General features: G+C 38.5%; 1 protein-coding gene across 3 annotated transcripts; it reads left to right on the plus strand.

The window, feature by feature from the left end:
- The first annotated feature begins 4,428 nt into the window (after positions 1-4,428).
- LOC117591325 (serine/threonine-protein kinase Tao) lies at positions 4,429-13,235 on the plus strand. Of its 3 annotated transcripts, none has more exons than XM_034284534.1 (13): positions 4,429-4,709; positions 5,988-6,299; positions 6,359-6,863; positions 8,486-8,842; positions 8,906-9,451; positions 11,258-11,431; positions 11,489-11,851; positions 11,917-12,039; positions 12,119-12,235; positions 12,293-12,466; positions 12,525-12,746; positions 12,819-12,937; positions 13,010-13,133. In XM_034284534.1, exons 2-13 carry the CDS (start codon positions 6,070-6,072, stop codon positions 13,131-13,133), a joined length of 3,054 nt encoding a protein of 1,017 aa, XP_034140425.1. In that variant the 5' UTR covers positions 4,429-4,709; positions 5,988-6,069. The 3 variants fall into 3 exon arrangements, with proteins under 3 accessions (XP_034140425.1, XP_034140426.1, XP_034140424.1); XM_034284535.1 differs by having other exon boundaries at positions 8,489-8,842; XM_034284533.1 differs by lacking the exon at positions 4,429-4,709 and having other exon boundaries at positions 6,070-6,299; positions 13,010-13,235.
- Positions 13,236-26,298: the final 13,063 nt, after the last annotated feature.

The following is a 26,298-nucleotide window of genomic DNA, read 5'->3' on the forward strand; positions in this document are numbered from 1 at the left end:
GTCAAATATATATCAAAATATCAATATATCGATATTGTTTTAAAATAAAAATATATTTATATCGTGATTTTTCCCCCAAAATAAGCCTAGTACTCAGATCGAAAAAAAAGGGCCGCTAGAAATATCATGGATGATATTCGTATGGAACCGATAAGAAATGTTGTGGCGCACAGACTACTTTCTAGCGGCTGTACGCCAGGCAGTACACAGATCAACAAAAAAACTGGACGGTGAAATCTAGAAAGTCAACCGATAGTATTTTTTGGTATTGATGGTATATGTGTGGTATTCGTTGGTAGCCTTTTGGAGACAAATTTGGCCAATTTGAAATATTGAAGATTTTAATTATGCTAACCCCATACTGGATATCACCAACCAGCAGAACGTAGTAGTAGTCTACTCAAAGAAAATATCTAAATCCCATTTAAAATCTTTTTTTGTTGTTGTTATTTAATCGCCACAGCGAAATCTAAGTACTTTTCTTAAAAAACGTGTGGAAAAGGGTAAGTCCGCACCAAAGGGAATGCACGACCTTTAAGTCCGTATGCAAACCAAGTGGGACACAATATCTGGCGAGGACATTCAACATTTAGTCGAGAATATACCGAAGCATATTCTGAGCTTGATAAAGGCTACGGGCCTTTGCACAAAACATTTTGAAATTTAAAACAATTGGAAACGTGCAAAAGTGGATGCATTGACTTTTTTAACAACATAATAAAACTTTTAATGACGCCGATTTCTTTAAGTTTTAAATTTGTTGAAAGTAGCAGCAGCGAGTTAGCAGCGGGCTGTTGTTAACAGCCCGAGCTCGCTCGCGCTCTCAATCCCTACGCTCTCGCGCTCTTCCTCTTTCCAGGCGCTCGCGAGAAGGCGGGCAGCCAGCCGCTAAGCTAAGCTCAGTGTTCTACTGTATTCAGTATTCCGGTACACCTATACATACATCCGTACATACACAAAAGACATACTTTTCTACACCCGCGCCGTTTCGAGTGCACAATAAACCTACATAATATCATCTATACTGTGCATTTTCATTTCGTGACGCTTGGACCTTCCGAGGAGTTTATCTACAGCGACAGGAAGTAGTAGGGCTACTACGAACAAAATTATTGTTTTGTTTCATTGCCAAATAGCTAAATTTACTTAAAAAATAATTAGAAAAACTGTATAATTTTTACAGATTTTACAGGCGTTTAAACTGAAAAGTGGTAACCATGTATCCACAAATGCTCGCCACGTATATTCACCCTATGCACTATCGTCATCCCTTAAATATTTCTTGTAATGTTCGTAAATCTATTTCTATTTGTTTTTTTGTTCGCATATATTAACATTCTAACTCACAATTTGATTTTTTATTTGCAGCGATAAAGTGGAAATTTATTGTAAAATTAAGAGCATATGAAAACAAGCATATCTTCATTAACAATAGTAACGACTACTTTCAAGTAGTAAATGATTACAAATTAAAATAAACGAGAACGGACGTGTGAGACGCTTCTTACTCGTCTCAACTTTTATACACGGTTCTAGGTACCACATCTGTTTCTTAGCGGTGTTTTGTCAAATTTTACATTTTTTCATCTGTCATCTACATTTACAACACTTCTCACACCAACACGCTCCTTTAGCTCGCCGCCCTTCCCTAGACCCACACACCAGACTCGCTGCAGAGGCTGAGGCCGAAGCAGAGTGTGAATGAGAGAATGTAAAAAGAACAACAAAAGCTGCGGGACAGGGTGGGTTTAGCCACTGGAAATTAATTTCTTCATTGTGGCTATAATAATGATCCAATCGGATCCCAGTTTGATTTGATAGATATGGTCATTCCCTACGGAATGGCGTTTTTAGTTTTCTTTTATCTTCAAAATTGTAGGTTTGTGAGGTTTTCGGGCTTTTGCGTATCTTTTGTAACAGTGTGAGCATACAGAAGTCTGGATGCAAAAATTGGTGGCTCTAGCTTTTATGGTCTCTGAGATCCAGACGCTCAACAAGATGGACGGACGGACGGACAGACGGACGGGCAGACAGACATGGCTCAATCGACTCGGCTATTGATGCTGATGAAGAATATATATACTTTATGGGGTGGGAAACGTTTCCTTCAGTGCGTTACATACATTCACTTTGTGCACAAATTCAATATAAAGTTGGTATAAAAAAAAACTTCAACTCCTTTTCTTGCGATGGGCAATTTTAGTCCCCATGCCTTCAAAGGATTAATCAGCACACTCCATTGTCGTTTCACTCACACTTACAGCGCAGAGCCCTTTCACTCGCACTTACTGACAGGCATTTTTACCTCCATTTTATTGAGACTTTACTCTATGCAAATGCATACTTTTCGAGCTGAACGAAAATTGCCATCCAATTCCACAAAATACCATCGGCTGATTTGATAAGATTCATCGGCAAGTTTCTTTTTCGATCTAAAGCCTAGTACCACTAAGTGGAGACATAGCAGCTGTGCCGAAAAAGAATTTATTTGTTTTTTCTTTTCAAGTCGCTTTCGTAGTCTAGTGTGTGTCTCTCTATGTTTATTCACAGAGTGTACGCTGAATACTCTAAAAGAAAATATTTGCAACGCCAAGTCAATTGCGGTTATGCATTATTTATATACATATTTAGATGTTTATAACCGTTTATTCCTTTCTTCCTAACTGTATTTAAGAAATATATGAGCATAGAGAGGATTCACAAAGTCAATTTATTTAGTTTTTGGGGCAAGCAAAAAAGGCAAAAAAGACTTAAGTTTAAAGGAAGGGTATGTGAGCTCAGAAGAAACGCAAAAATGCCAAACGTCTCAAGCGCTAAAAATGAAAACGCATATGAAGTCGAGAATAGATACACGCATTGCCATCATGTATGGATGTGTCACCGCACACATAAAATTACGAAGCAGACTTGAAGGGAAAAACAAAACAGGCTCAAGAGAGCCAACGCCAAACTCTCTCAGCCGAAGACTCTCTCACCAAGAGCCGAAGGCACTGGGAGCCAATCCCCTAAACTGATTAGGCAGCCAGTTTTTACTGCGTTTGACCACTCTATGAGTTGTTTGCTTAGTGCAAGTATTCAGATCGAAAAAAAGGGGCGTTGAGAGAAGTTGAGAGATAAATATCACTGTGTTTCTAAACGAGCTTAAGGCCATCAAACGGCAAAAAAGGAAACAATTATTATAGATTAGTGAGATTATATTGAATTTATCCACCAATCAAAAAAGTCTGCAGATGTTATTCCCAGCCATATGCAAATTCTGTGTCATATTTTCAAACTGCGGAATATGCAAGGGTATCGTTTCATGGGTTTCCATAAATGAACACATATTTATATGATTTATAATACCCAAATGTATAGACAAAGACCGTCCTGGTTTCTTTCCTGCAGATATGGGTTTAATCAAAGTTTTCGTCGCTTATTTCGTTGATTGTCCTCCTCCTCCGATCATGCAAGAGCCGCCAGTCTCACTAAAATAATCTTCTGCATGGATCCATTTTTCATTCATTGTTTTATTAACCTTTTATTCAATTTTCACACATTTAAAAAAAGGTAAACAAAACAACACAGCTGGCTGAGAAGTGTAACCGTACGGACTGCGGTTTTCACCTATGGTCACACTCTGCTGCTAGCTAAATATATTGCATATTTGCTATATTTAAAATATATTCCATTAATGAGGTTAATCTAATAGAATTGTATCCTATTTTGCCGTTTGATGCCCTCAAGCACTGTGGCCATATATCTTTCCACTTCTGCGGCATTTTTGCCTCCATTTTATTGAGACTATACTCTCTGTTTGCTAGGTACCCTCGCGGAACATAAAACGAATGTATCTCTGTCGAGCTGCTAGAAACATACCATCGAATAAGACAAAATACCAATACACCTAGCTGATTTTCTAGCTTTAATCGGCCAGTTTTTTTCAGATCTGAGTTCTGCCTAGTGCACAGCCGCTAGAAAGTAGTTTGTGCGCGACAAAATTTCTTTCTATACGAATATAATCCCTGATTTTTCCAGCAGTCCCTTTTTTTCGATCTGAGTACTAGGCTTTACAGGACAAGTGAATTTTCCGTTGACGATATTCCACTAGAAGTAATATCCTGCTTGCATCCTTGTTTGGCTGAGCAGAATTTCCGCACGGCATGCAGATCTCGCATCTAGTCGCACTCAGCAGTTAGAAATATATACTGCACAAAAATATATTATTATTATTATTACAAATACAAATAATATGTAATGAATATTGATATATGAAAATACGTAAATGCTAATTTAAATGTCAACGTGAGGGTTGGGAAGTGTAGTGAGTCGCGGCCAATACTAAGCTAGATTCTTTTCTGCTAAAACCATATATCGATAGGCGTATCTATTGTTCTGAGAAGCCTCTCTCTCTTGCTTCTTCTTCTTCTGTTATCTGTGTATGTGAACCTTATACCATTTAATTTATAATCGAGGAAAAAGAAAGTGAAAGTTTAACTGAATTCGTAGGGCTAAACAAATAAAACATATTTTACTCTGAAAATATACATTCAAATGTTTATCAAATGCGAAGATTTAAAGCGCAAAGTACTTGCGATGCAATCAAATACATCATCAGAAAACCAACCATTGTATAAAATCAAGCGCATGAATTAAAAATGCTGTTTTACTAAAAAAAAAAATTGAACTATCCCGCTGATAATCTAGAAAACATTGACCAATTGCAAAATGTAAGCGGCTATATAAAAAAGTTTATATATACATTTGTAAATTAAGTATTTTTTACTTCTTTGTGTATGCGTGTGTTTGTACGTGTACATACTCTTCTTTTTCCTGTAATTTTTTTCGACCAAGTGAAAATGGCAACGGCCAGCACATCGAAAGCCTTTTTATTTATATAAAACTTGAATTGTGTAATACGTGCGATAAAATTTAGAAAATAATTTGGCAGCATTAAGTTGCTACGAGATCTGCTTTGAAACGAATACTTGTGCCATCAGAAATGCTACAATTAGTACTACTACTACTGCTACTACAATTAGTATGATGGAAAATTGCATAGGAATAACACAGATATTCAGCGTTTTATATCATTGAAGAATCTAGTTTAGAAATGCAATAACAGCGTCATTAAGCAAGCAACAAAAATAACAAGAGCTGCACGTCGATGAAGACCAAACACACAAAAACACATTTTTAGTTATTCTAAAAGGAAATTGTAATGCAAAACAACAACCAACCAGCAAGCGAATATAGATAATTACGTATATATGCGCATACATACTTATATTGATGTATGACTACACCAGTGTGTATTTGTAACTCGTCAGTGTGAGAACGACATGGCTAGTCTTTGTGCAAGACTGTTCTCAAGAAAAAAGAGGCGTTTAAAAAAAAAAAAGGAAACAAACTAAAAGTCTAGAAAAGGGTTATAAAAATACAAAATGTTATGAGTTAACAATTTCAATTCATTCATTCAATTACTATATCAGTAACTCGAAAGGTCGAACACACGCCCCCATCAAAACTACGTAATGTGTTCTTGTTGTTTGGAACATGGCCAAACGCAAAACTTTTTATGAGGTTGCGTTATTCGGGCCTCCACTGCATCTATTCAAAACTACATTATGTCGAGGCAAATGCCCGCAATTGGCCACGTGTGTACTCTACTTATTAACCTATTATTAAGTGCCATAACTGACATTTTAAAAAGAGTATGTAAATAGCTTGATAAATCCAACAATGTAAATATTTTTGGTGTGGTGAATTCTGAAAGATTTATGCCAGAATTTGTATAAAAGAATGTAGACGACCCATAACTGGAACCTTGATTAATTTGATTTCCAGCGAACTGCACAAACAATAGGTGGAAGACACCCAAATAGGGAACCTCTTCAGATTGATAAGGTTAATTAATAAAGCTCAGCTAAGTTCCCCGTAGAAAGATACACATATTTTTTTCCACCGTGACTAAAAATCAGGATCATATCCCCTTTTTCTCTTTGCAGATAAAAGTAAAAAGAGCAAACAGGGAAAAGGCGTGGTAGAGAGAGTGTTGGTGCTGGGTAAGCTGGAGCATGAGAGACAGCTATGCCTTCGGTACGTCCTGGTAGTCTTAAAGATCCGGAAATAGCCGATCTATTTAACAAGCATGATCCGGAGAAGATTTTTGAGGATTTGCGCGAGATCGGTCATGGATCGTTTGGTGCCGTTTATTATGCCCGCTGCAATCTCACCAAGGAGATTGTGGCTATCAAGAAGATGTCGTATACGGGTAAACAGAGTCAAGAGAAGTGGCAGGACATACTCAAAGAGATTCGGTAAAAATTAAATCTTAAATTAAGTTTCGCTAATTTATGATATCCCCTACTCCAAACAGTTTCCTACGTCAATTAAATCATCCCAATACTATTGAGTACAAAGGCTGCTACCTACGTGAGTCGACCGCCTGGCTAGTGATGGAGTATTGTGTGGGTTCCGCCTCGGATATAATCGAGGTGCACAAGAAACCTCTACACGAGGACGAAATAGCCGCCATCTGCCTGGGTGTACTCAGTGGCTTGAGTTATTTGCACTCCCTTGGTCGCATCCACCGTGACATAAAGGCTGGAAACATTCTACTTACAGACAACGGTATCGTTAAACTGGCTGACTTCGGCAGTGCGGCCATCAAGTGCCCTGCTAACAGCTTCGTCGGTACTCCCTATTGGATGGCTCCCGAGGTTATACTGGCTATGGACGAAGGCCAGTACGATGGCAAGGTGGATGTGTGGTCATTGGGCATCACCTGCATTGAGTTGGCTGAACGAAAGCCGCCCTACTTTAACATGAACGCCATGTCCGCACTCTATCACATTGCTCAAAATGAGTCGCCGATGCTTCCGGTAAGTAAAGAGTCTTCGAAAATATGGACGTACATATGTACATATATGTGAGCGTTCGTTTTTTCTTGGTTTTCACCAAAAACCCAGACATAGACAAGCAGAAAAATAGAGCCTGCAATAAGTGAAAATAGCGGAGGCATACAGGGGCCGTGCATTTGTAGATAAATGTTTACTGTAAACAATTTACAGTTTAAACGCATGTAAAATCTGTAAAACTTATTAAATTCTTCTGATTTTTATACCCGGTACTCGAAGAGTTAATAGGGTATATTGTATTTTTGTGGAATAACGGATGTATGTAACGCAGAGAAGGAAACGTTTCCGACCCCACAATGTATATTCTTGATCAGCATCTATATACGAGTTGACATAGCCATGTATGTCTGTCCGTCCGTCCGTCTGTCCGTCTTGTTTGTCGGATAGTTCTCAGAGACTATAAGAGCTAGAGCCACCAAATTTTGGCTCCAGACTGCTGTATGCTCACACTAAAACCAGTGTACTTAAAAAATGGCTCAATCGACTCGGCTGTTGACGCTGATCAAGAATATATATACTTTATGGGGTCGGAAACGTTTCCAATATACCAATATACAATATACCCTGTTTACTCTTCGAGTACCGGGTATAAAAACGCCATTCCGTCTATCAGATCACCGAATTGGGATCCGATTGGATCACTATTATAGCCACAATGAAGAAATTAATTTCCAGTGGCTAATCCCACCCCGTCCTGCAGCTTTTGTTTTTTCACATTCTCTCCTTCACACTCTTCTTCTGCAGTGTGCGGCCCTGCATCTGCCGTCCCTCTGCCTCTGCCGATTTTTAATCGATCTAATCGGATCTCAATTTGGTGATCTGATAGATATGGTCATTACCTACGGAGTGGCGTTTTTGGTTTTAAATTATCTTCAAAATTGTAGATTTGGGAGGTTTTCGCCCTTTTGCGGGGGCGGGGCTAAATTTTTAAATACACTGGTTTCAGTGTGAGCATTTGGTGGCTCTAGCTTTTATGGTTTTTGAGATCCTCAACAAGACGGACGGACAGGTGGACGGACCGACAGACAGGCTATTGATGCTGATGAAGAATATATATACTTTATGGGGTCGGAGACGTTTCCTTGTGTATTACATACATTAAGTGTAACTGTAAGTTATCTAAGTTAAGTGTTAACTGTAACTCATTACATGAGTGTGAGTAAATTTCATCTGATAGAGTTGAGCACGTCCACTGTATCGCGGACGATTCTACTTGTATTAAGTTACATTGGTCGACACGCACACAACATTCTCGAGAAGTTTTTATAGTTTGTGTGCAAAGAACGGAAACGGAACATTGGTTTTGATACCAACCGCTGTAATACACGTGTATGTGTATTTTCCTATGTACAATAGATAGTGCTCTGCATTATACTAAGAACAGTTGTGCACAGGACTCGACACCTTCCGCTTACTGAGTCTCTCATCTCGACAAGAGCGTACTTTGCGAGGGGTAGACCTCATAGATTATGCATTGTAGACAATTTAGATATGTAAAAATTAACTTTATACGTCATATAGTCCTGTCCAAAAGTCAGGATTGTCCACAAAATATGAATAATATAAAATTTGCATTACTGTTTCAGAAGAATGACTGGTCAGATGCGTTCTGTAGATTTGTCGAGCTATGCCTCAAAAAGATGCCTGTCGAGCGTCCTTCTTCGGAAGAGCTCTTAATGCATGAGTATGTTACACGACCACGCTCAGATACGGTCCTGTTAGAACTAATAGCTCGCACCAAGTCAGCCGTGCGAGAATTGGATAACCTCAACTACCGCAAGATGAAAAAGATACTCATGGTGGACACGTGCGAAACAGAGAGTACCATGGGCGATGCCGATGACCAACAGGACGATCATATCGGCGGTGACAGCAGCAGGAGCAATAGTATTACTTCGGAACACTCCATACACTCTGTTGGTGTATCGGCAGCAAGTAGCCAGGTATGCCTGTCCGCACCCTAGTCCTGGTCTGAGCTACGGTAATTTTCATGTCTCACTTTGCAGAGTTCATCATCAAATTCCATACCGGCTGCGGCACAGAATCATCATCAGCGGCAAGCTGCTGCTGCCGTGGCAGTTGCCATGCATCATCACTATCATTTACAACAGGCTCAGCCCAGCAGGCCAAGTGTTGGCGGAGGACAGCAGCAGGTGGTTCCAGGCGGCGCAGCTTCGCGGCATCGTAATCGACCGCCGCTGCCAAACATCATGCACAGCATGAACAATAATGTGACGCCGACGAACTCGGCATCTGTGGTGCCAGCGCCTGTACCGGCTCTATCCGTGATCACACATCTAAGCGGAATAGGTCATGGCACAGGAGGCAGCAGTGGAGGGCTGCAGGCCTCCGGCCCTGGCACTGATCGTATGCCACCCATCGTATGTCAGCCGCGCTATCTGACAACTGCCGCCCAGACAGCCGTTTACGCTGCCTCTTCGGCCTCCTCGCACCATGCCATCTCCAATGCAGTCAACGAACACGGCCCCAATAACTTTGCCACCATACGCACCACCAGCATTGTCACCAAGCAGCAGAAGGAGCACATGCAGGTGGGTTTTCCAGCTTTCCTTTCTTTTCAACCCCTTTCTCTCCCAATCGTTAAAGCTTTTGAAAAATCAAAGTCTGCAACATAGCCAGTATCCATTGGAATATGTCTGTTCTCTGTAGTTTGATGAGTCCTGAAGAGCGTCTAGATCTCAGAGACTATCAGAGCTATAAAAACCAAGTTTTGAATCCAGACTACCATGGCTCTTACTTATGTATTTAAAAATGTTGCCCACCACCACAAAGTACGAAAATCTGGGGCATCCACAACTTTGAAGATAGAAGAACGCCAAAAACGGAGTTCAGTGTGGATAATCCATATATATCAGATTCCCGAATTAGTGCCAGATTGATTAATTATTTTAGCCAGGATAAAAAAATTAATTTGCAGTGGCTATCCCCCACCTCCTTCGTCTGCACAGTGTCAGCTTTCTCGTTCTCTCTCTCTCGCTCGCACTCTCTTCCTCGTACAGTGCGCGACTATGGCAGAGGAGGGCGAGCTAAAAGGTGTGAGAATTAATGTAGATGAAGTTGTGGTCAAAAAAATTTAAAATTCGGCAAAAATCATAAGGTTTTCATACACTACTGGCCAAAAAAATAAGTACAGCCTTTGAACTTTCTTTCATGACTCCTACAACTTTTTGGTAAACTCAAACGAAAAATCCAATTCGCTTATGGCATTCTTACCTATAGTAGATTATAAAAATGTTTAACAAAATCATTTTTCATTTCCAATATGTAGTCTGTGATCTATTAAAGCTTTAAAACGGGTTGGTCAAAATAATAAGTACAGCAATTCTACAAAGCCATAAACTCAAAACGTATCAACATTTATCATTATTTTCTTATTGTCAGTAGTCCCGTGTTAGTATACGGTAGCCATCATTGTTTTGTATGACTTTGGTGATTATTTTTAGCATGCCGAATATAAAAGTTGTGACGCATAAGAAGCGTCTCAAACGTCCCTTCTCATTTTCTTTTAAATTTGACACTCATTATACCTGGTACTCGAAGAGTAAATAGGGTATATTGTATTTGTGCTAATAACAGTTGTATGTAACGCACAGAAGGAAACGTTTGAGACCCCATAAAGTATATATATTCTTGATCAACATCAATAGCCGAGTCGATTGAGCCATGTCTGTCCGCCTTGGTTGTCGGCTAGTTCTCAGAGACTATAAGAGCTAGAGCCACCAAATTGTTTGTCTCCAGACTGCTGTATGCTCACACTAAAACCAGTGTATTTAAAAAATGAGCCACGCCCCCTACCGCCCCCGCAAAAGGGGCGAAAACCTCCCAAACCTACAGTTTTGAAGATAAAAGAAAACTAAAAACGCCATTCTGTAGGGAATGGCCATATCTATCAGATCACCGAATAGGGGTAAGAAATTAATTTGCAGTGGCTAAACCCACCCTGTCCAGCAGTTTTTGTTTTTTCACAGTATCTCATTCACACTGTGCTTCTGCCTCTGCCGTGCTCTTCAGTGTGTGGCTCTAGGGAAGGGAGGCAGCTAAAGGAGCGTGTTGGCGTTAGAAGTGTTGTAGATGTAGATGACAGATGAAGAAAAAATGTAAAATTTGACAAAAAACTGCTAAGGTACAGATATAGTACTGAGTGCCGGGTATAAAAGTTGTGACGCGTAAGAAGCGTCTCACACGTCCCTTCTCGATTTAATTTTAGATTAGCAACTATTACTGAAAGGCAACAATTCATTTTTTACGGAACATACTCTGATTCAATTGGTATTCCATAAATTCTATTTTTAACAACGAGAGTTCTCTGTCCTCATATTACCGACCGACATGTATAGGAAGAAATGCACGAACAAATGTCGGGCTACAAACGGATGCGACGAGAGCATCAGGCTCATCTTGTGAAGCTCGAGGATAAATGCAAGATTGATATGGAAGCACATAAGGCAGCCCTTGACAAGGAATATGACACTCTGTTGCATAATTTCACCAGGGATCTGGAACGTCTCGAGGTCAGTAAAGGGGCAAACTTACGGTTTGAACATTAGTCATATCGAAAACGATTGCAGAATAGGCACCAGCAGGACGTGGAGCGTCGATCAAAACAGACTAGCACAGCCGAAAAAAAACTACACAAAGAGATTTCACTGAAGCAAGACGGCGATCGCAAGGTTTTTGACTTAAATCGCAAAAAGGAGTACAAAGCAAATAAAGAGCGTTGGAAACGAGAGCTCTCTATGGACGACACAACGCCGAAGCGTCAACGTGATCTTACCTTGCAGTCGCAGAAGGATAATCTGAAGCAACACGAGGCGCAAGAGGAGCAACGTATGCTACATGCACAAAAGCATTATATTGACCTCGAGATGCGCAAGTTCAAGCGAAAGCGAATGGTTGTGAACCACGAACATGATAATCAGCAGTTGCGAGACGTAAGCATGACAATGAAGTGTCATGGTAATATTTTAATATCTTTTCCTTATCTCGTTACTTACAGGAGCTCGGCAAGAAGGAACAGCAGCTAGAGCAAGCGCATGCCATGCTCTTAAAGCATCACGAAAAGACACAGGAACTGGAGTATCGCCAGCAAAAGAGCGTTCACCAGTTGCGAGAGGAGCAGGTTAGACATTTAAAGTGGCACTGATCAAACTATACATCCAACATACTAAGATTCATGTTTCTTTTCTTACGTCATGGAGATAAACAAGCAACACGACACGGAGTTGCACAATCAAAAAGACTATATGGATCGCATTAAAAAGGAGCTGCTACGCAAGCATGCCCTTGAGCTAAGACAACAGCCCAAAAGCCTGAAGGTATACATAGCTGCTTAATTTAATAACCAAAAGTTGAATTGTTTTTTACTCTTTTAGCAAAAAGAGCTGCTTATACGTAAACAGTTTCGTGAAACTTGCAAAACGCAAACGAAACAATACAAACGTTATAAGGCGCAAGTTTTACAAACGACACCAAAAGAACAACAGAAAGAAGTTATCAAACAGCTAAAAGAGGAAAAGCATCGGAAGCTTACGCTGTTAGGTGAACAGGTCAGTAAACGGGTGTGGGCAAAGAATAGTCTTTATAATGATGTTAATTTGATTACAGTATGAACAAAGCATTGCAGATATGTTTCAAAGTCAAAGCTATAAATTGGACGAAAGTCAAGTGATCGAGTGCCAACGAACTAATGAGCAATTGGAATACGAACTGGATATGCTGACCGCTTATCAAAACAAGAACAAGAAACAAGCACAGGAACAGCGAGATCGTGAGCGTCGTGAGTTGGAGAATCGTGTCAGCGTACGTCGTGGTCTCCTTGAAAACAAGGTTCGCAAAAACCACAACAGCTATCCATGTTTATTAGTAATTTGTACCCATAACCTGTATCCGCCCTTGTAGATGGATGCCGAGTTGCAGCAATTCAATCAGGAACGCGCTGAACGCTTGCGCATGAAACATGAAAAGCAAGCTAGAGAACTGGAAGCATTTGATAATGAATCCCTTGCTTTAGGTTTCAGGTAATTCTTTTTTGGTTGTGTATAATAGGTTGCATGCACTCAATCCATTCACCATAAATCTCGATCTTGCAGCTCTTTATCGCTGGCTGAGGTGTCTCGCGAAGCCTACCCAGATGACGAAGCAAGTCTCTCTGGATCTATGATTAGTTTAGCGCATAGCAATAGTTCAACAAGCTTTCCAGCTGGTTCGCTATAGCATCGAAAAAATCTTCATCATCAACAACGACAATGGAAACATGAAAAGGCGTTAAATTATATGAACTTTTTACATTTTAATGCAATTATAAAGCGAAAAAAACCACATAATTGAAACTCGACATGCGTAGCAAGATCTTCAGACAACATTGGAACAATAACACAAAACCAATAATGGCATGTTTTCGTTTTGCAGTAACAAAAATTGTGGCAGACCTAAAAAACCACTAATTTTTAGTAACACTTCTCGACGCGATTTTGCCGCTTTGATCCAGATCAACTTTTTATGAAAGATATGGGGGCTTAGAAATGGTTTCATGATAATTTTTTTTTCTATTGCAGAACTTTTTTTAAAAAATTTTGAAAATCCGGTATCTATCTTTTAACCCTTTTTTAGAGGTCTTTCCCGAGTTTCTAAAGTCAAAATTTCGTAAAAATTATCTCGCAAAAATCAACATTTGCATTTCAAAGCTTAATATTTTTGAACGTGTTTGAATACACTTTATAGTTGCATTTATCAGCTTCATAGAATGGCTAAGTTCATTACAACCAGATGTAAAATACTTAAGTTATGTGAAAGAAGAAGCGCTACCTCTAAAAAAAACCGTTACAAAAAAATTCCAGAATTTACAAATTCTTTAATAAAAAGTTGTGCAAAATAAACAAAAAATAGTTATTTAAAAAAATTTAGTCTCAGAAAAAGTTGGTTTGGTTCCTAGCCAAAAAAAAATTTTGGGTTTTCCGAGTAGTGTAATTAAAAAAGCGCAAAAGCTGGAATAAGAGGACATTGATTCAAAAACATCAACAGATTTTAATTTAAAAAATCACACATCCGAAGTAAAATTAAACAACTTAGCTGCATTACCATAAGCATTTAAGCACAATCGCCACCCACAAATTATCACACAAGCTGAAAAACAAAAAAGCAAAGAACAAGTAAAAAAAAGTATGTATCCAAAGTTTTTATGTTCATTATTACCAGTACCAGTTACCAGTTGATTACCTATATTTTTTGTGTTTCCATCTCTGTTTTTTGGAACTGAAAAATCAGTGAATATAATTATGTGTGCGTATTTATTATTGCGCTCATCAGATTCCCTTGTATTTTGATATTTTCATTGTAAAGGTTTCCACCCATGTAATATTAGTATATCTTCAATATTTTCGATTACAATTTTTTCATTTGGCTGTATAAAAGCAATTTTTATACCCGGTACTCGAAAAGTAAATAGGGTATATTGTATTTGTGCGAATAACGGTTGTATGCAACGCACGGATGGAAACGTTTCCGACCCCATGAAGTATATACATTCTTGGTCAGCATCAGTAGCCGAGTCGATAGTCATGTCTGTCTGTCCTAGAGCTAGAGCCACCAAATTTTGGCTCCGGACTGCTGTATGCTCACACTGAAACCAGTGTATTTCCAAAAAGAGCCCCGCCCCCTTCAGCCTCTGCAAAAGGGCGAAAACCTCCCAAACCTACAATTATGAAGATAAAAGAAAACTAAAAACGCCATTCCGTAGAGAATGGCCATATCTATTTTACCAAATTGGGATCCGATTGGATCATTATTATATCCACAATGAAGAAATTTATTTCCAGTGGCTAAACCCACCCTGCCCCGCAGCTTTTGTTGTTATTTTTACATTCTCTCATTCACACTCTGCTTCTGCTTCACTCTGCCTCTGCCCTCCCCCTACCGCTGACTCTTCCGACTTTTAACCCACCCCGTCCCGCAGCTTATATTTGTTATATTTGCCTCTGCCTCTGCCGCGAGTCTGCAGTGTGTGGGTCTATGGAAGGGCGATGTAAGAAGTGTTGTAGATGACAGGTAAAGAAATAATTTTAAATTTGACAAAACAGCGCTAAGGTGCAGATGTAGTAGCGTCTCACACGTCCCTTCTTCTTTATTTTTGATAACAGATAATACATGTATTTTTTTTGTCATATACATATATTTGTCGAACAAGAAGTTTTATGGCCAAATTTTGTATAAACGGAATGCACTCATTTTTTATTTATCTTTTATTTTTGTTTTAAAAAGGATTTATTAAAAACATAAAATAGATATTCTTATTTTAGAGTTAATGGAAAGTGCTTAGTCAAAACAATAAGAAATGTATAGAAAATTAGCCTGTAGGAATATTTAATTATTTAAGAAACCATTTTTTGGGGAATATTTTAATGCAGTCATTGATTTGAATTAGCACGCACCAATCGCATACACAAGACAACCATACAAAATAATGAAGAAATTAAAAATTACTGTGTATAAATTTGAAAATTGATTGTAGCAATTAAATTTCCAATAAAATATGAAAAATACATAGCGCATTTTGCATCCCTACAAAAGTGTCCGTTAGTAATTATTTTAGGTATATAAAATATATATTCATATACGTAATATATTCATATTACGAATTAGAATTGAACAAAAGTATGGTCGGACAGAGGCAGATGAGCATGATATTTTAGATAATATAGTGATGGTTATTATTATTTTTGGAGGTGTATCACTTCCAACCACATGTATGTATCAATTAACCAGATGAAGATCTGAAATTAATCGGAATAATTATTTTGGATCTTAATCTGGAATACATAAAAATGAGAGAAAAAGAGATAGATAAAGAGTAGTATGTAAAATGTATTAACTTTTTATATTATACTTATTATTATATACAAATAAATTGTATTTTTGCAGTTATGGAAGGAAAAAAAAAAACAATTTAATTCGATGCATCAATGTCCATATAATACCATTTATTTAAAAATACACAAGAATATCTCCATTTTAGTCAGTGGGACAATATATTGCAGCCAATACAACTGAAAGCACCAGAGCACAGGAGTCAATACCTTAGTCCAAAAATGCTAATTCCAAATCAAAGTTTTATATTAAATATTAATAGCAGTCTCTAAACTCCTCCTCCTTTCAAAATAAAAGTGTGTTTTTTTGTCAATGCTGAAAGCGCACTGAGAGAACGCTCAGCCTGGGAACCACAACTTGGTTTGATTCGTTATAAATTAATATTAAAAGTAAGAATTTACAAGATTCTAACTAGATTCATTGTTTTAAGATAATTTGCAGCATAACTTTTTGCTTTTTGTTTCACAAAATACAACTTTGCTATTGTTATACTCTACACTCGAAGAGTAAATAGGGTATATTGTATTTGTGGGGGTAAAATGTAACATATAGAAGGAAGCGTTTCCGACGCCACAAAGTATATATGTATATTCTTGATCAGCATCAATAGCCGAGTCGATAGAGCCATGTCTGTCTGTCCGTCCGTCCTGATGAGAGCCTAGTAATCCTAGTAAGAGCCACCAAATTTTGCATCCAGACTTCTGTATGCGCACACCGTTACAAGTGTATTTCAAAAATGAGCCCCGCCCTCGCAAAAGGGCGAAAACCTCCCAGACCTACAATTTTGAAAATAAAAGAACATTAAAAACGCCATTGCCTAGGGAATGACCATATCTATCAGATCACCAAATTGGGATCCGATTGGATCATTATTATAGTCAGAATGAAGAAATTAATTTGCAGTGGCTAAACTCACCCTGTTCAGCAGCTTTTGTTGTTTTTTTTTCACATTCTCACATTCACTCTCTGCTTCGTGTAGTCAGCAACCTCTGCCTCTGCCACGAGTCTGCAGAGTGTGTGTCTAGGGAAGGGAGACGATATCTGATATATATGGTCATTCCCGTTTTTAATTTTCTTTTATCTTCAAAACTGTAGGTTTGGGAGGTTTTCGCCCTTTTGCGGGGGCGGGGCTCATTTTTTAAATACACTTGTAACGGTGTGAGCATACAGAAGTCTGGATGCAAAATTTGGTGGACCTAGCTCTGATAGTCTCTGAGAACTAGCCGACAAACAAGACGGACAGACAGACATGGCTACATCGAGTCGGCTATTGATGCTGATCAAGAATATATATACTTTATGGGGTCGGAAACGTTTCCTTCTGTGTGTTACATACTTTGTGCACAAATACAATATACCCTATTTACTCTTCGAGTACCGGGTATAATGAGTGTCAAATTGAAAAGAAAATTATTGTCAAATTTAAAGGAAGAAAATGGATTTGCAAGCACGTGGGGAACATAACCTCTACGCCAGGTAAGTATTGGAGCAAAGCTGTAACAAGTTACATATTACGACGTGGCGATTTCCCCCTTGTAAAGGCGGGTGGCCAAATAATTCCCCTCTACCTAAGGGTAGAGCGGTAACTTAAAACCACAAAAAAAAAAAAAAAATTAAAGGAAATGAAAAACAGCAAATTGAGTGTTAAACTGAAAAGGGACATGAAACAGAAAAGGAGTATCGAACAGAAAAGGATTATCAAACAGAAAAGGAATATGAAACAGAAAAGAAATGATAGACACATCTTAGAAGCTGTAGAGGGATTTCAACAGTCAAGGATACCGTACAAAGGAGTCTGGGCCGTAGCGAACATGAAACCATGGTTAGAAAAAGACAGCGAGGCAGACGACACGGGGAACCAAAGCCAAGTGATGTTGAATCATTAACGTAGAACACTTAGTTTGAAATGTACTCAGCCGTAACAAATAAGTCTAACAAGATCAAACAAGGTTGGGAGTTCAGGAGCACTCCGGTCAGGATGGCCGAATTGTAGCAGGTTATTTGATCTAAGCACTGTATCTTTTGAATAAGCGCATGTTGGTATCGTCTACGAACCCGATACATCGAGTGGAGATACCATTAGATTATAGTCGATCACTAAGCACTATCGATAAGAGTGTAATCGGGATTGCGGGAAAAATAAGGGACTTGGATGGTAATCATCATGCGGACCCGTCGTATGCAAAAAGAGATAATAAATTAAAGAAAAATTGAATGAGAATCCGAGTGTGTGCCTATTTATTGATTCGCCAAGAGCCTCCTACACATTTTTTCTACGACTGTCATCTACATCTACATCTAAATAACGTCTCACGCCTACACGCTCTTTTACCTCGTTTCCCCCGCTGGGCGGGGTGGGTTTAGCCACTGCAAATTATTTTATTCATTCTGGTTATAATAATCAGCCAATCTGATCCCAGCTCGGTGATCTGATAGATATAGTCCTTCCTTACGGAATGGCGTTTCTAGTTTTCTTTTATCTTCAAAATTGCGGCTGTGGGAGATTTTCGACCTTTGTGAGGGCGGAAGTGGGACCACTTCGTCATGATTCTCCGACTTTTCCCGAGTTGTTAGAGTTTTAATTTCGTAAAAAATCCATCACAAAGTGTTTGGTTACACTTTATAGATCAGCTCTACAGAATGACTAAGCTTATTACAACCAGATNATTCATTCTGGTTATAATAATCAGCCAATCTGATCCCAGCTCGGTGATCTGATAGATATAGTCCTTCCTTACGGAATGGCGTTTCTAGTTTTCTTTTATCTTCAAAATTGCGGCTGTGGGAGATTTTCGACCTTTGTGAGGGCGGAAGTGGGACCACTTCGTCATGATTCTCCGACTTTTCCCGAGTTGTTAGAGTTTTAATTTCGTAAAAAATCCATCACAAAGTGTTTGGTTACACTTTATATATCAGCTCTACAGAATGACTAAGCTTATTACAACCAGATTTAAGTGTTGTAGATTTTGAGTTGTGTGAAAAAAGAGCATTACCTCTCAAAAAAAGCGTTAAGAAATACCAGATTTTATAAGTTCTATAATAAAAAGTTCTGCCATAGAAAAAAAAATGTTGTATCAAACCATTTCTAAGCCATATAACTTTCATAAAAAGTTGGTCTGGATCGAATCGGCAAAATCGTGTCGAGTAGTGTTATCCTTTAAAATGAATATTGGTACATATATATATCTACCGCTGTCTCAAGGATTCATCAAGTGAATGATTTTTTATTAAACAAAAAAGTAAGTCATCATTATTTGCAGTCCCTAATCATAAGGTTACATACATATGTACATAATTATGTATCACACTAAGGTTACACACATACATTCAAATGAATGTACAACCACAATTCAAGAGAGCCTGTAGTCAGTTCTAGCCCCAGGCTGAACAATTAACGTGCCAAAAAATCGTATGGGGATATTAATTTTACTTTTGTATGCAGAAAACAATGCGAACAACTGTTGAAATGCAAACACAATACAATAAAACTGGCCATGTCCCTTGATGTAAACATTTCCTGTACAATTTTCCCAGATATTTTAAATTGGCCTTAACTGTAGCCTTTTAACTTAACTGGCCTTTTGCAGCTTAGAAACGAACTCAATGCTCAAGTGGTCAAGAGCCTCCAGAGTTGTTTGGCCTAAAGAGCAGTACGAGACACCGTATTATTATTCGCATGGCACATATCAAAAAATTTGTTAAGTGCCCGAAGACAATTGTGCTTATAATTTTGTGCATTCACAACCAATCCTGCCTTAAAAAGACTGTATTACTGATTCCAGCTCGCTCATAGCCAGCCACAATATAACCTTAATCAGAGTGACTCTACCTGGTGGTTGAATGTTGAAGTACTATTTTGGAGTCCTTCATGACCCTTCACTGTGATATAAGTCTAAATATTAATCATGCAAGCCTTTTTGGAAGGCGAGCAATTCCATTTAGCTGTGTGACTCCAAATTTCACTGTTTCTGATAGACTGAGAGATTTTAATTGTTTTAAAGAACTATGGTTTTTTTCTATGGCAGAACTTTCTTTAGGACAGGATTTAATTTAATTTTTTTCGTTTTTTCCTGAGTTAATAAAGTCAAAATTTTGTTAAAAATACCTCACAAAAATGATAATTTTTGCATATTTTTATACCCGGTACTCGAAGAGTAAATAGGGTATATTGTATTTGTGGGGAATAACGGTTGTATGTAACGTTGTATGATCAGCATCAATAGCCGAGTCGATAGAGCCATGTCTGTCTGTCCGTCTGTCCGTCCGTCCGTCTGTCCGTCTTGTTTGTCGGCTAGTTCTCAGAGACTATAAGAGCTAGAGCCACCAAATTTTGGCTCCAGACTGCTGTATGCTCACACTGAAACCAGTGTATTTCAAAAATGAGCCACGCCCCCTTTCGCGTCCGCAAAATTGCGAAAACCTCCTAAATCTACAGTTTTGAAGATAAAAGAAAACTAAAAACGCCATTCCGTAGAGAATGGCCATATCTATCAGATCTTCAAATTGGGATCCGGATTGGATCATTATTATAGCCACAATGGAGAAATGAATTTCCAGTGGCTAAACCCACCCTGTCCCGCAGCTTTTATTGTTCTTTTTACATTCTCTCATTCACACTCTGCTTCTGCTTCACTCGGCCCCTGTCTCTGCCCTCCCCCTGCCTATGCCTCTTCCGACTTTTAACCCACCCCGTCCCTCAGCTTTTATTTGTTTGTTTTTTTTGTGTGCGGGCGGTGATCTGCCTCTGCCTCGAGTCTGCAGTGTGTGGGTCTAGGGAAGGGCGGCGCACTATGGTCCCAATGACCACTTTTCTTGGCCAAAAGGTAATTTTTAAAAGTTAAAACCAAGACGTGGTTTTTGGCGCTCTGTATTAGAAAAAGAGTGACCATCAAAGTTGCCTACCAGAAATTTGCATAGATGGCGCCACCATCGCAAAATCAGCTGTGAAACCCAGCGGTCATTATTGCGCAGCATGTGCAGTGAAAAAATGCCAATTTTATTGCTGTTTTAAATGTCTCATAAATTGAAAAATCCAATTTTTTGGATGCATTTTATTCAGTAGGCTTTTTACTACCTGTTTTGTAATGTGAACAATATCTAGTAGTTGGCGATGCCTTCGTAATTGTATGTTAAAGTGAGGCCTTCAATATGTATCAGTTCGCAGTAAAAACTAATTTTTGAAAAAGGTTTTTTCACCTAGTCCCACCTTGAAACCTCTTGTATGTCGTAGAGCAATACATGATTGTTAAAATGTATATAGTCAGAAATGGCACATTTGACCACAACTGTTACAATTTGCATTTATAGATCATAACCTCAAATGAGAAATTTCAATGTTTTTTGCCGTTAGGAACACAATGTAAAAGAAAATTGTGAAGTAGGGTGCCATATTGCATTGCATTTAAGCCACAGTATTAGTCACTAGCTATTTTGGAGGGCTAGAGTTTTATATCCAGTGTAATATTGTTTTATAATGAAAACTCTTATGGAGAATGCTTCGTGGGAAAAAAATTCGATTATCTTAGATTTTTAAGCAGTTTTAATTCGTGATAAGACTTTTGCACCGCTAAACAAATTCCCATCCTTTTTTTGCTTCTAACATTTTGAGAATAAATAAATAAAAACGAATAAAGAATGCTTTGTGAGACAAAAAATTCGATTATATTGTATTTTTTTTATAGAATCTTGCACTGCTTAACATATTCCCATCCTTTTTTTGCTTCTAACGTTTTGAGAAAAAAAATAAAAACCGATTTTTTCTTTAAAAAAGGATGTGCCACGCCCATTTTCTCAAAAAACAGGCCCCTTGCTATTCTTAACTAATATCAAAAAACTAAATCCAAAAATGTTGATTCGTTCTCGAGTTATTAATTAAGGACACGAAAAGTGGTCATTGGGACCATAGTGCGGTGTGAGAAGTCTTGTAGAATGACAGATGAAGAAAAAATTAAAAATTTGACAAAACACCGCTAAGGTGCAGGTGTAGTACTGAGTGCCAGAGTACTTAGAGTACTTAGAGGTTTTTATCAAATTTTACATTTTTTCTGCATCTGTCATCTACATCTACAACACTTCTAATGCCAACACGTTCCTTTAGCTGCCTCTCTTCCCTAGAGCCACACACCGAAGAGTCACGGCAGAGGCAGAAGATAATGTGAAAAAAACCACAAAAGCTGCTGCACGGGTGGGTTTAGCCACTGCAAAACTATTTCTTCATTCTGGATATAGTAATGATCCTATCTGATCCCTATTCGGCGATCTGATAGTTTTTGTCATTCCGTACAGAATGGCGTTTTTAGTTTTCTTGTATCTTCAAAATTGTAGGTTTGGGAGGTTTTCGCCCTTTTTCGGAGGCGGAAGGGGGCGTAGCTCATTTTTGAAATACACTGATTTTAGTGTAAGCATACAGCAGTCCGGAGCCAAAATTTGGTGGCTCTAGCTCTTATAGTCTCTGACAACTAGCCGACAAACAAAACGGACAGACAGACATGGCTCCATCGACTCGGCTGTTGATGCTGATCAAGAATATATATACTTTATGGGGTCGGAAACGTTTCCTTCTGTGCGTTACATACAACCGTTATTAGCACAAATACAATATACCCTATTTACTCTTAGAGTACCAGGTATAATGAGTGTCAAATTTATAAGAAAACGAGAAGGGACGTGTGAGACGCTTCTTAAGCGCCACAACTTTTATACCCGGCACTCAGTACTACATCTGTACCTTAGCGGTTATTTGTCATATTTTAAATTTGTTCTTTATTTTTCATCTACATCTACAACACTTTTCATACCAACACGCGCCGTTAGCTCGCCTCCCTTCCCTAGACACACACTCTGCAGACTCGTGGCGTGGCAGGGGCAGAGGCCGCTACCTACACGAAGCAGAGAGTGCATGTGAAAAAAAAACAAATTTAAAAATTTATTTTCCATTGTGGCTATAATAATGATCCAATCTGATCCCAATTTGGTGTGCTGATAGATATGGTCAATCCCTTCGTAATGGCGTTTTTAATTTGTTTTTATTTTCAAAATTGTAAGTTTGGGAGGTTTTTCAGGATTTACAGAGGTTTACAGCCAAGAGGCTATTATAAGAACCTTTGTTCTCTGCCACATTTGACCAACCGATCTTTGCGGGATTTCCGTGGATAATTATCACTTTCTTGTGTCCGTACATTGATGGTTTCTTTTTCACCGTCGTGGATGGGGTGCACGCCAGTCCAAAAATGTTCAAGTGTCTCTAGGCCGGGTGAAATCTAAATTCACTGAAATCACTGCACGGCGTTCGTTTTAAATTTTCCACACACGTGGTTGGTCGAAAATTGATTCACTATAGGACTGGTCACGAACCGATCAGAATTTTGGATATACGAAAAGAAGAACTTCTCTGGGGATCGAGCCGTTTAAATGCGATCAGAAGAGCTAAAACTATGTTCTAAAAGCTTATGTTGACAACTGTCATAAATGAAAGCTTCGCCCAGTCAGCTGGCTTGAAAGCTAAGCTTTGCTTTTCCTAAAATTATGCAGCGTGATTCTGCCAGCATAATTTATCAAATTTTATCGCATGCGACAATATCATTCACTGCTTTTAATTATTTTTGTTCAGCTGCAACTACCAGCGTCACTAAAACACCCCCCTGCTAAAATCACACTTTACATGGTGAAAGCATGGAAAGAGTTATCCGCGCTGGAATTACATTAACCATTATTGCCTTAAATCTTTTGCGTGATATTTCCCGACTAAACGACCTTGCAAATCGACAATTTCGTACTAGCCTTGATAAAACCAGTTTGGCATTGAAGCCTTTCGCAAAATTACTTTGTTGGAAGTTACGACGGAATAATTCCTGACCAACTGCCAAAAAAAACTCTTGAAAAGAAATTAAAACCAGCAAAATGAGTGTTAAACAGAAAAGGAACATGAACAAGAAAAGAAATGGTAGACACATCTTAGAAGCTGTAGAGGGATTTCAACAGTCAAGGATACCGTACAAGGACCGTACCGGAGTTTGGGTCGTAGCGACCGTGAAACCATGGTTAGAAAAGACAGCGAGGCAGACGACACATGGAACCAACGCCAAGAAAGTGATGTTGAAGCATTAACGTAGAACACTAAGTTTGAAATGTACTCAGCCGTAACAAATAAGTCTAGCAAGATCAAACAATAGGGTTAGGAGTTCAGGAGCACTCCGGTCAGGATGGCCGAATTGTAGCAGGTTATTTGATCTAAGCACTGTATCTTTTGAATAAGCGCATGTTGGTATCGTCTACGAACCCGATACATCGAGTGGAGATACCATTAGATTAAAGTCGATCACTAAGCACTATCGATAAGGGTGTAATCGGGATTGCGGGAAAAAGAAGGGACTTGGATGGTAATCATCATGCGGACCCGTCGTATGCAAAAAGAGATAATAAATTAAAGAAAAATTGAATGAGAATCCGAGTGTGTGCCTATTTATTGATTCGCCAAGAGCCTCCTACACATTTTTTCTACGACTGTCATCTACATCTACATCTAAATAACGTCTCACGCCTACACGCTCTTTTACCTCGTTTCCCCCGCTGGGCGGGGTGGGTTTAGCCACTGCAAATTATTTTATTCATTCTGGTTATAATAATCAGCCAATCTGATCCCAGCTCGGTGATCTGATAGATATAGTCCTTCCTTACGGAATGGCGTTTCTAGTTTTCTTTTATCTTCAAAATTGCGGCTGTGGGAGATTTTCGACCTTTGTGAGGGCGGAAGTGGGACCACTTCGTCATGATTCTCCGACTTTTCCCGAGTTGTTAGAGTTTTAATTTCGTAAAAAATCCATCACAAAGTGTTTGGTTACACTTTATAGATCAGCTCTACAGAATGACTAAGCTTATTACAACCAGATTTAAGTGTTGTAGATTTTGAGTTGTGTGAAAAAAGAGCATTACCTCTAAAAAAAAACGTTAAAAAATACCAGATTTTATAAATTCTATAATAAAAAGTTCTGCCATAGAAAAAAAAATGTTGTATCAAACCATTTCTAAGCCCCATAACTTTCATAAAAAGTTGGTCTGGATCGAATCGGCAAAATCGTGTCGAGTAGTGTTATCCTTTAAAATGAATATTGGTACATATATATATCTACCGCTGTCTCAAGGATTCATCAAGTGAATGATTTTTTATTAAACAAAAAAGTAAGTCATCATTATTTGCAGTCCCTAATCATAAGGTTACATACATATGTACATAATTATGTATCACACTAAGGTTACACACATACATTCAAATGAATGTACAACCACAATTCAAGAGAGCCTGTAGTCAGTTCTAGCCCCAGGCTGAACAATTAACGTGCCAAAAAATCGTATGGGGATATTAATTTTACTTTTGTATGCAGAAAACAATGCGAACAACTGTTGAAATGAAAACACAATACAATAAAACTGGCCATGTCCCTTGATGTAAACATTTCCTGTACAATTTTCCCAGATATTTTAAATTGGCCTTAACTGCAGCCTTTTAACTTAACTGGCCTTTTGCAGCTTAGAAACGAACTCAAAGCTCAAGTGGTCAAGAGCCTCCAGAGTTGTTTGGCCTAAAGAGCAGTACGAGACACCGTATTATTATTCGCATGGCACATATCAAAAAATTTGTTAAGTGCCCGAAGACAATTGTGCTTATAATTTTGTGCATTCACAACCAATCCTGCCTTAAAAAGACAGTATCACTGATTCCAGCTCGCTCATGGCCAGCCACAATATAACCTTAATCAGAGTGACTCTACCTGGTGGTTGAATGTTGAAGTACTATTTTGGAGTCCTTCATGACCCTTCACTGTGATATAAGTCTAAATATTAATCATGCAAGCCTTTTTGGAAGGCGAGCAATTCCATTTAGCTGTGTGACTCCAAAATTCACTGTGTCTGATATACTATGGTTTTTTTTCTATGGCAGACATATTTTTAGAAGGACAGGATTTAATTTAATTTTTTTTCGTTTTTTCCTGAGTTAATAAAGTCAAAATTTCGGTAAAAATACCTCACAAAAATGATAATTTTGCATATTTTTCAAACTGTAAGCTAAAACCAGAAAGTGTTTGGGTATACATTATAGATGCATTTATCAGCTTTATGGAATGGCTAAGTTCATTAAAACCAGATTTTAGCGGTTATTTGTCATATTTTAAATTTTTTCTTAATTTTTCATCTACATCTACAACACTTTTCATACCAACACGCTCCGTTAGCTCGCCTCCCTTCCCTAGACACACACTCTGCAGGTTCGTGGCAGAGGCAGAGGCCGCTGACTACATGAAGCAGAGAGTGCATGAGAGAATGTGAAAAAAAAAACAAATATAAGCTGTGGGACGGGGTGGGTTTAGCCACTGGAAATTAATTTTTCCATTGTGGCTATAATGATCCAATCTGATCCCAATTTGGTGTTTTGATAGATATGGTCGTTCCCTACATAATGGCGTTTTTAATTTTCTTTTATCTTCAAAATTGTTTTGGGAGGTTTTCGCCCTTTTGCGGG

This window comes from Drosophila guanche, unplaced genomic scaffold (assembly GCF_900245975.1).
Source record: "Drosophila guanche unplaced genomic scaffold, DGUA_6, whole genome shotgun sequence".
NCBI classification, from domain to species: domain Eukaryota; kingdom Metazoa; phylum Arthropoda; class Insecta; order Diptera; family Drosophilidae; genus Drosophila; species Drosophila guanche.

Bases quoted from the DNA above. Each gene is read 5' to 3' on its own strand.
- LOC117591325 (XM_034284534.1), top strand. From the start codon at position 6,070: ATGCCTTCGGTACGTCCTGGTAGTCTTAAAGATCCGGAAATAGCCGAT. The intron at 12,236-12,292 runs GTATACATAGCT...TTACTCTTTTAG, and splicing joins AACAGCCCAAAAGCCTGAAG to CAAAAAGAGCTGCTTATACG. The intron at 12,747-12,818 runs GTTCGCAAAAAC...CCGCCCTTGTAG, and splicing joins GTGGTCTCCTTGAAAACAAG to ATGGATGCCGAGTTGCAGCA.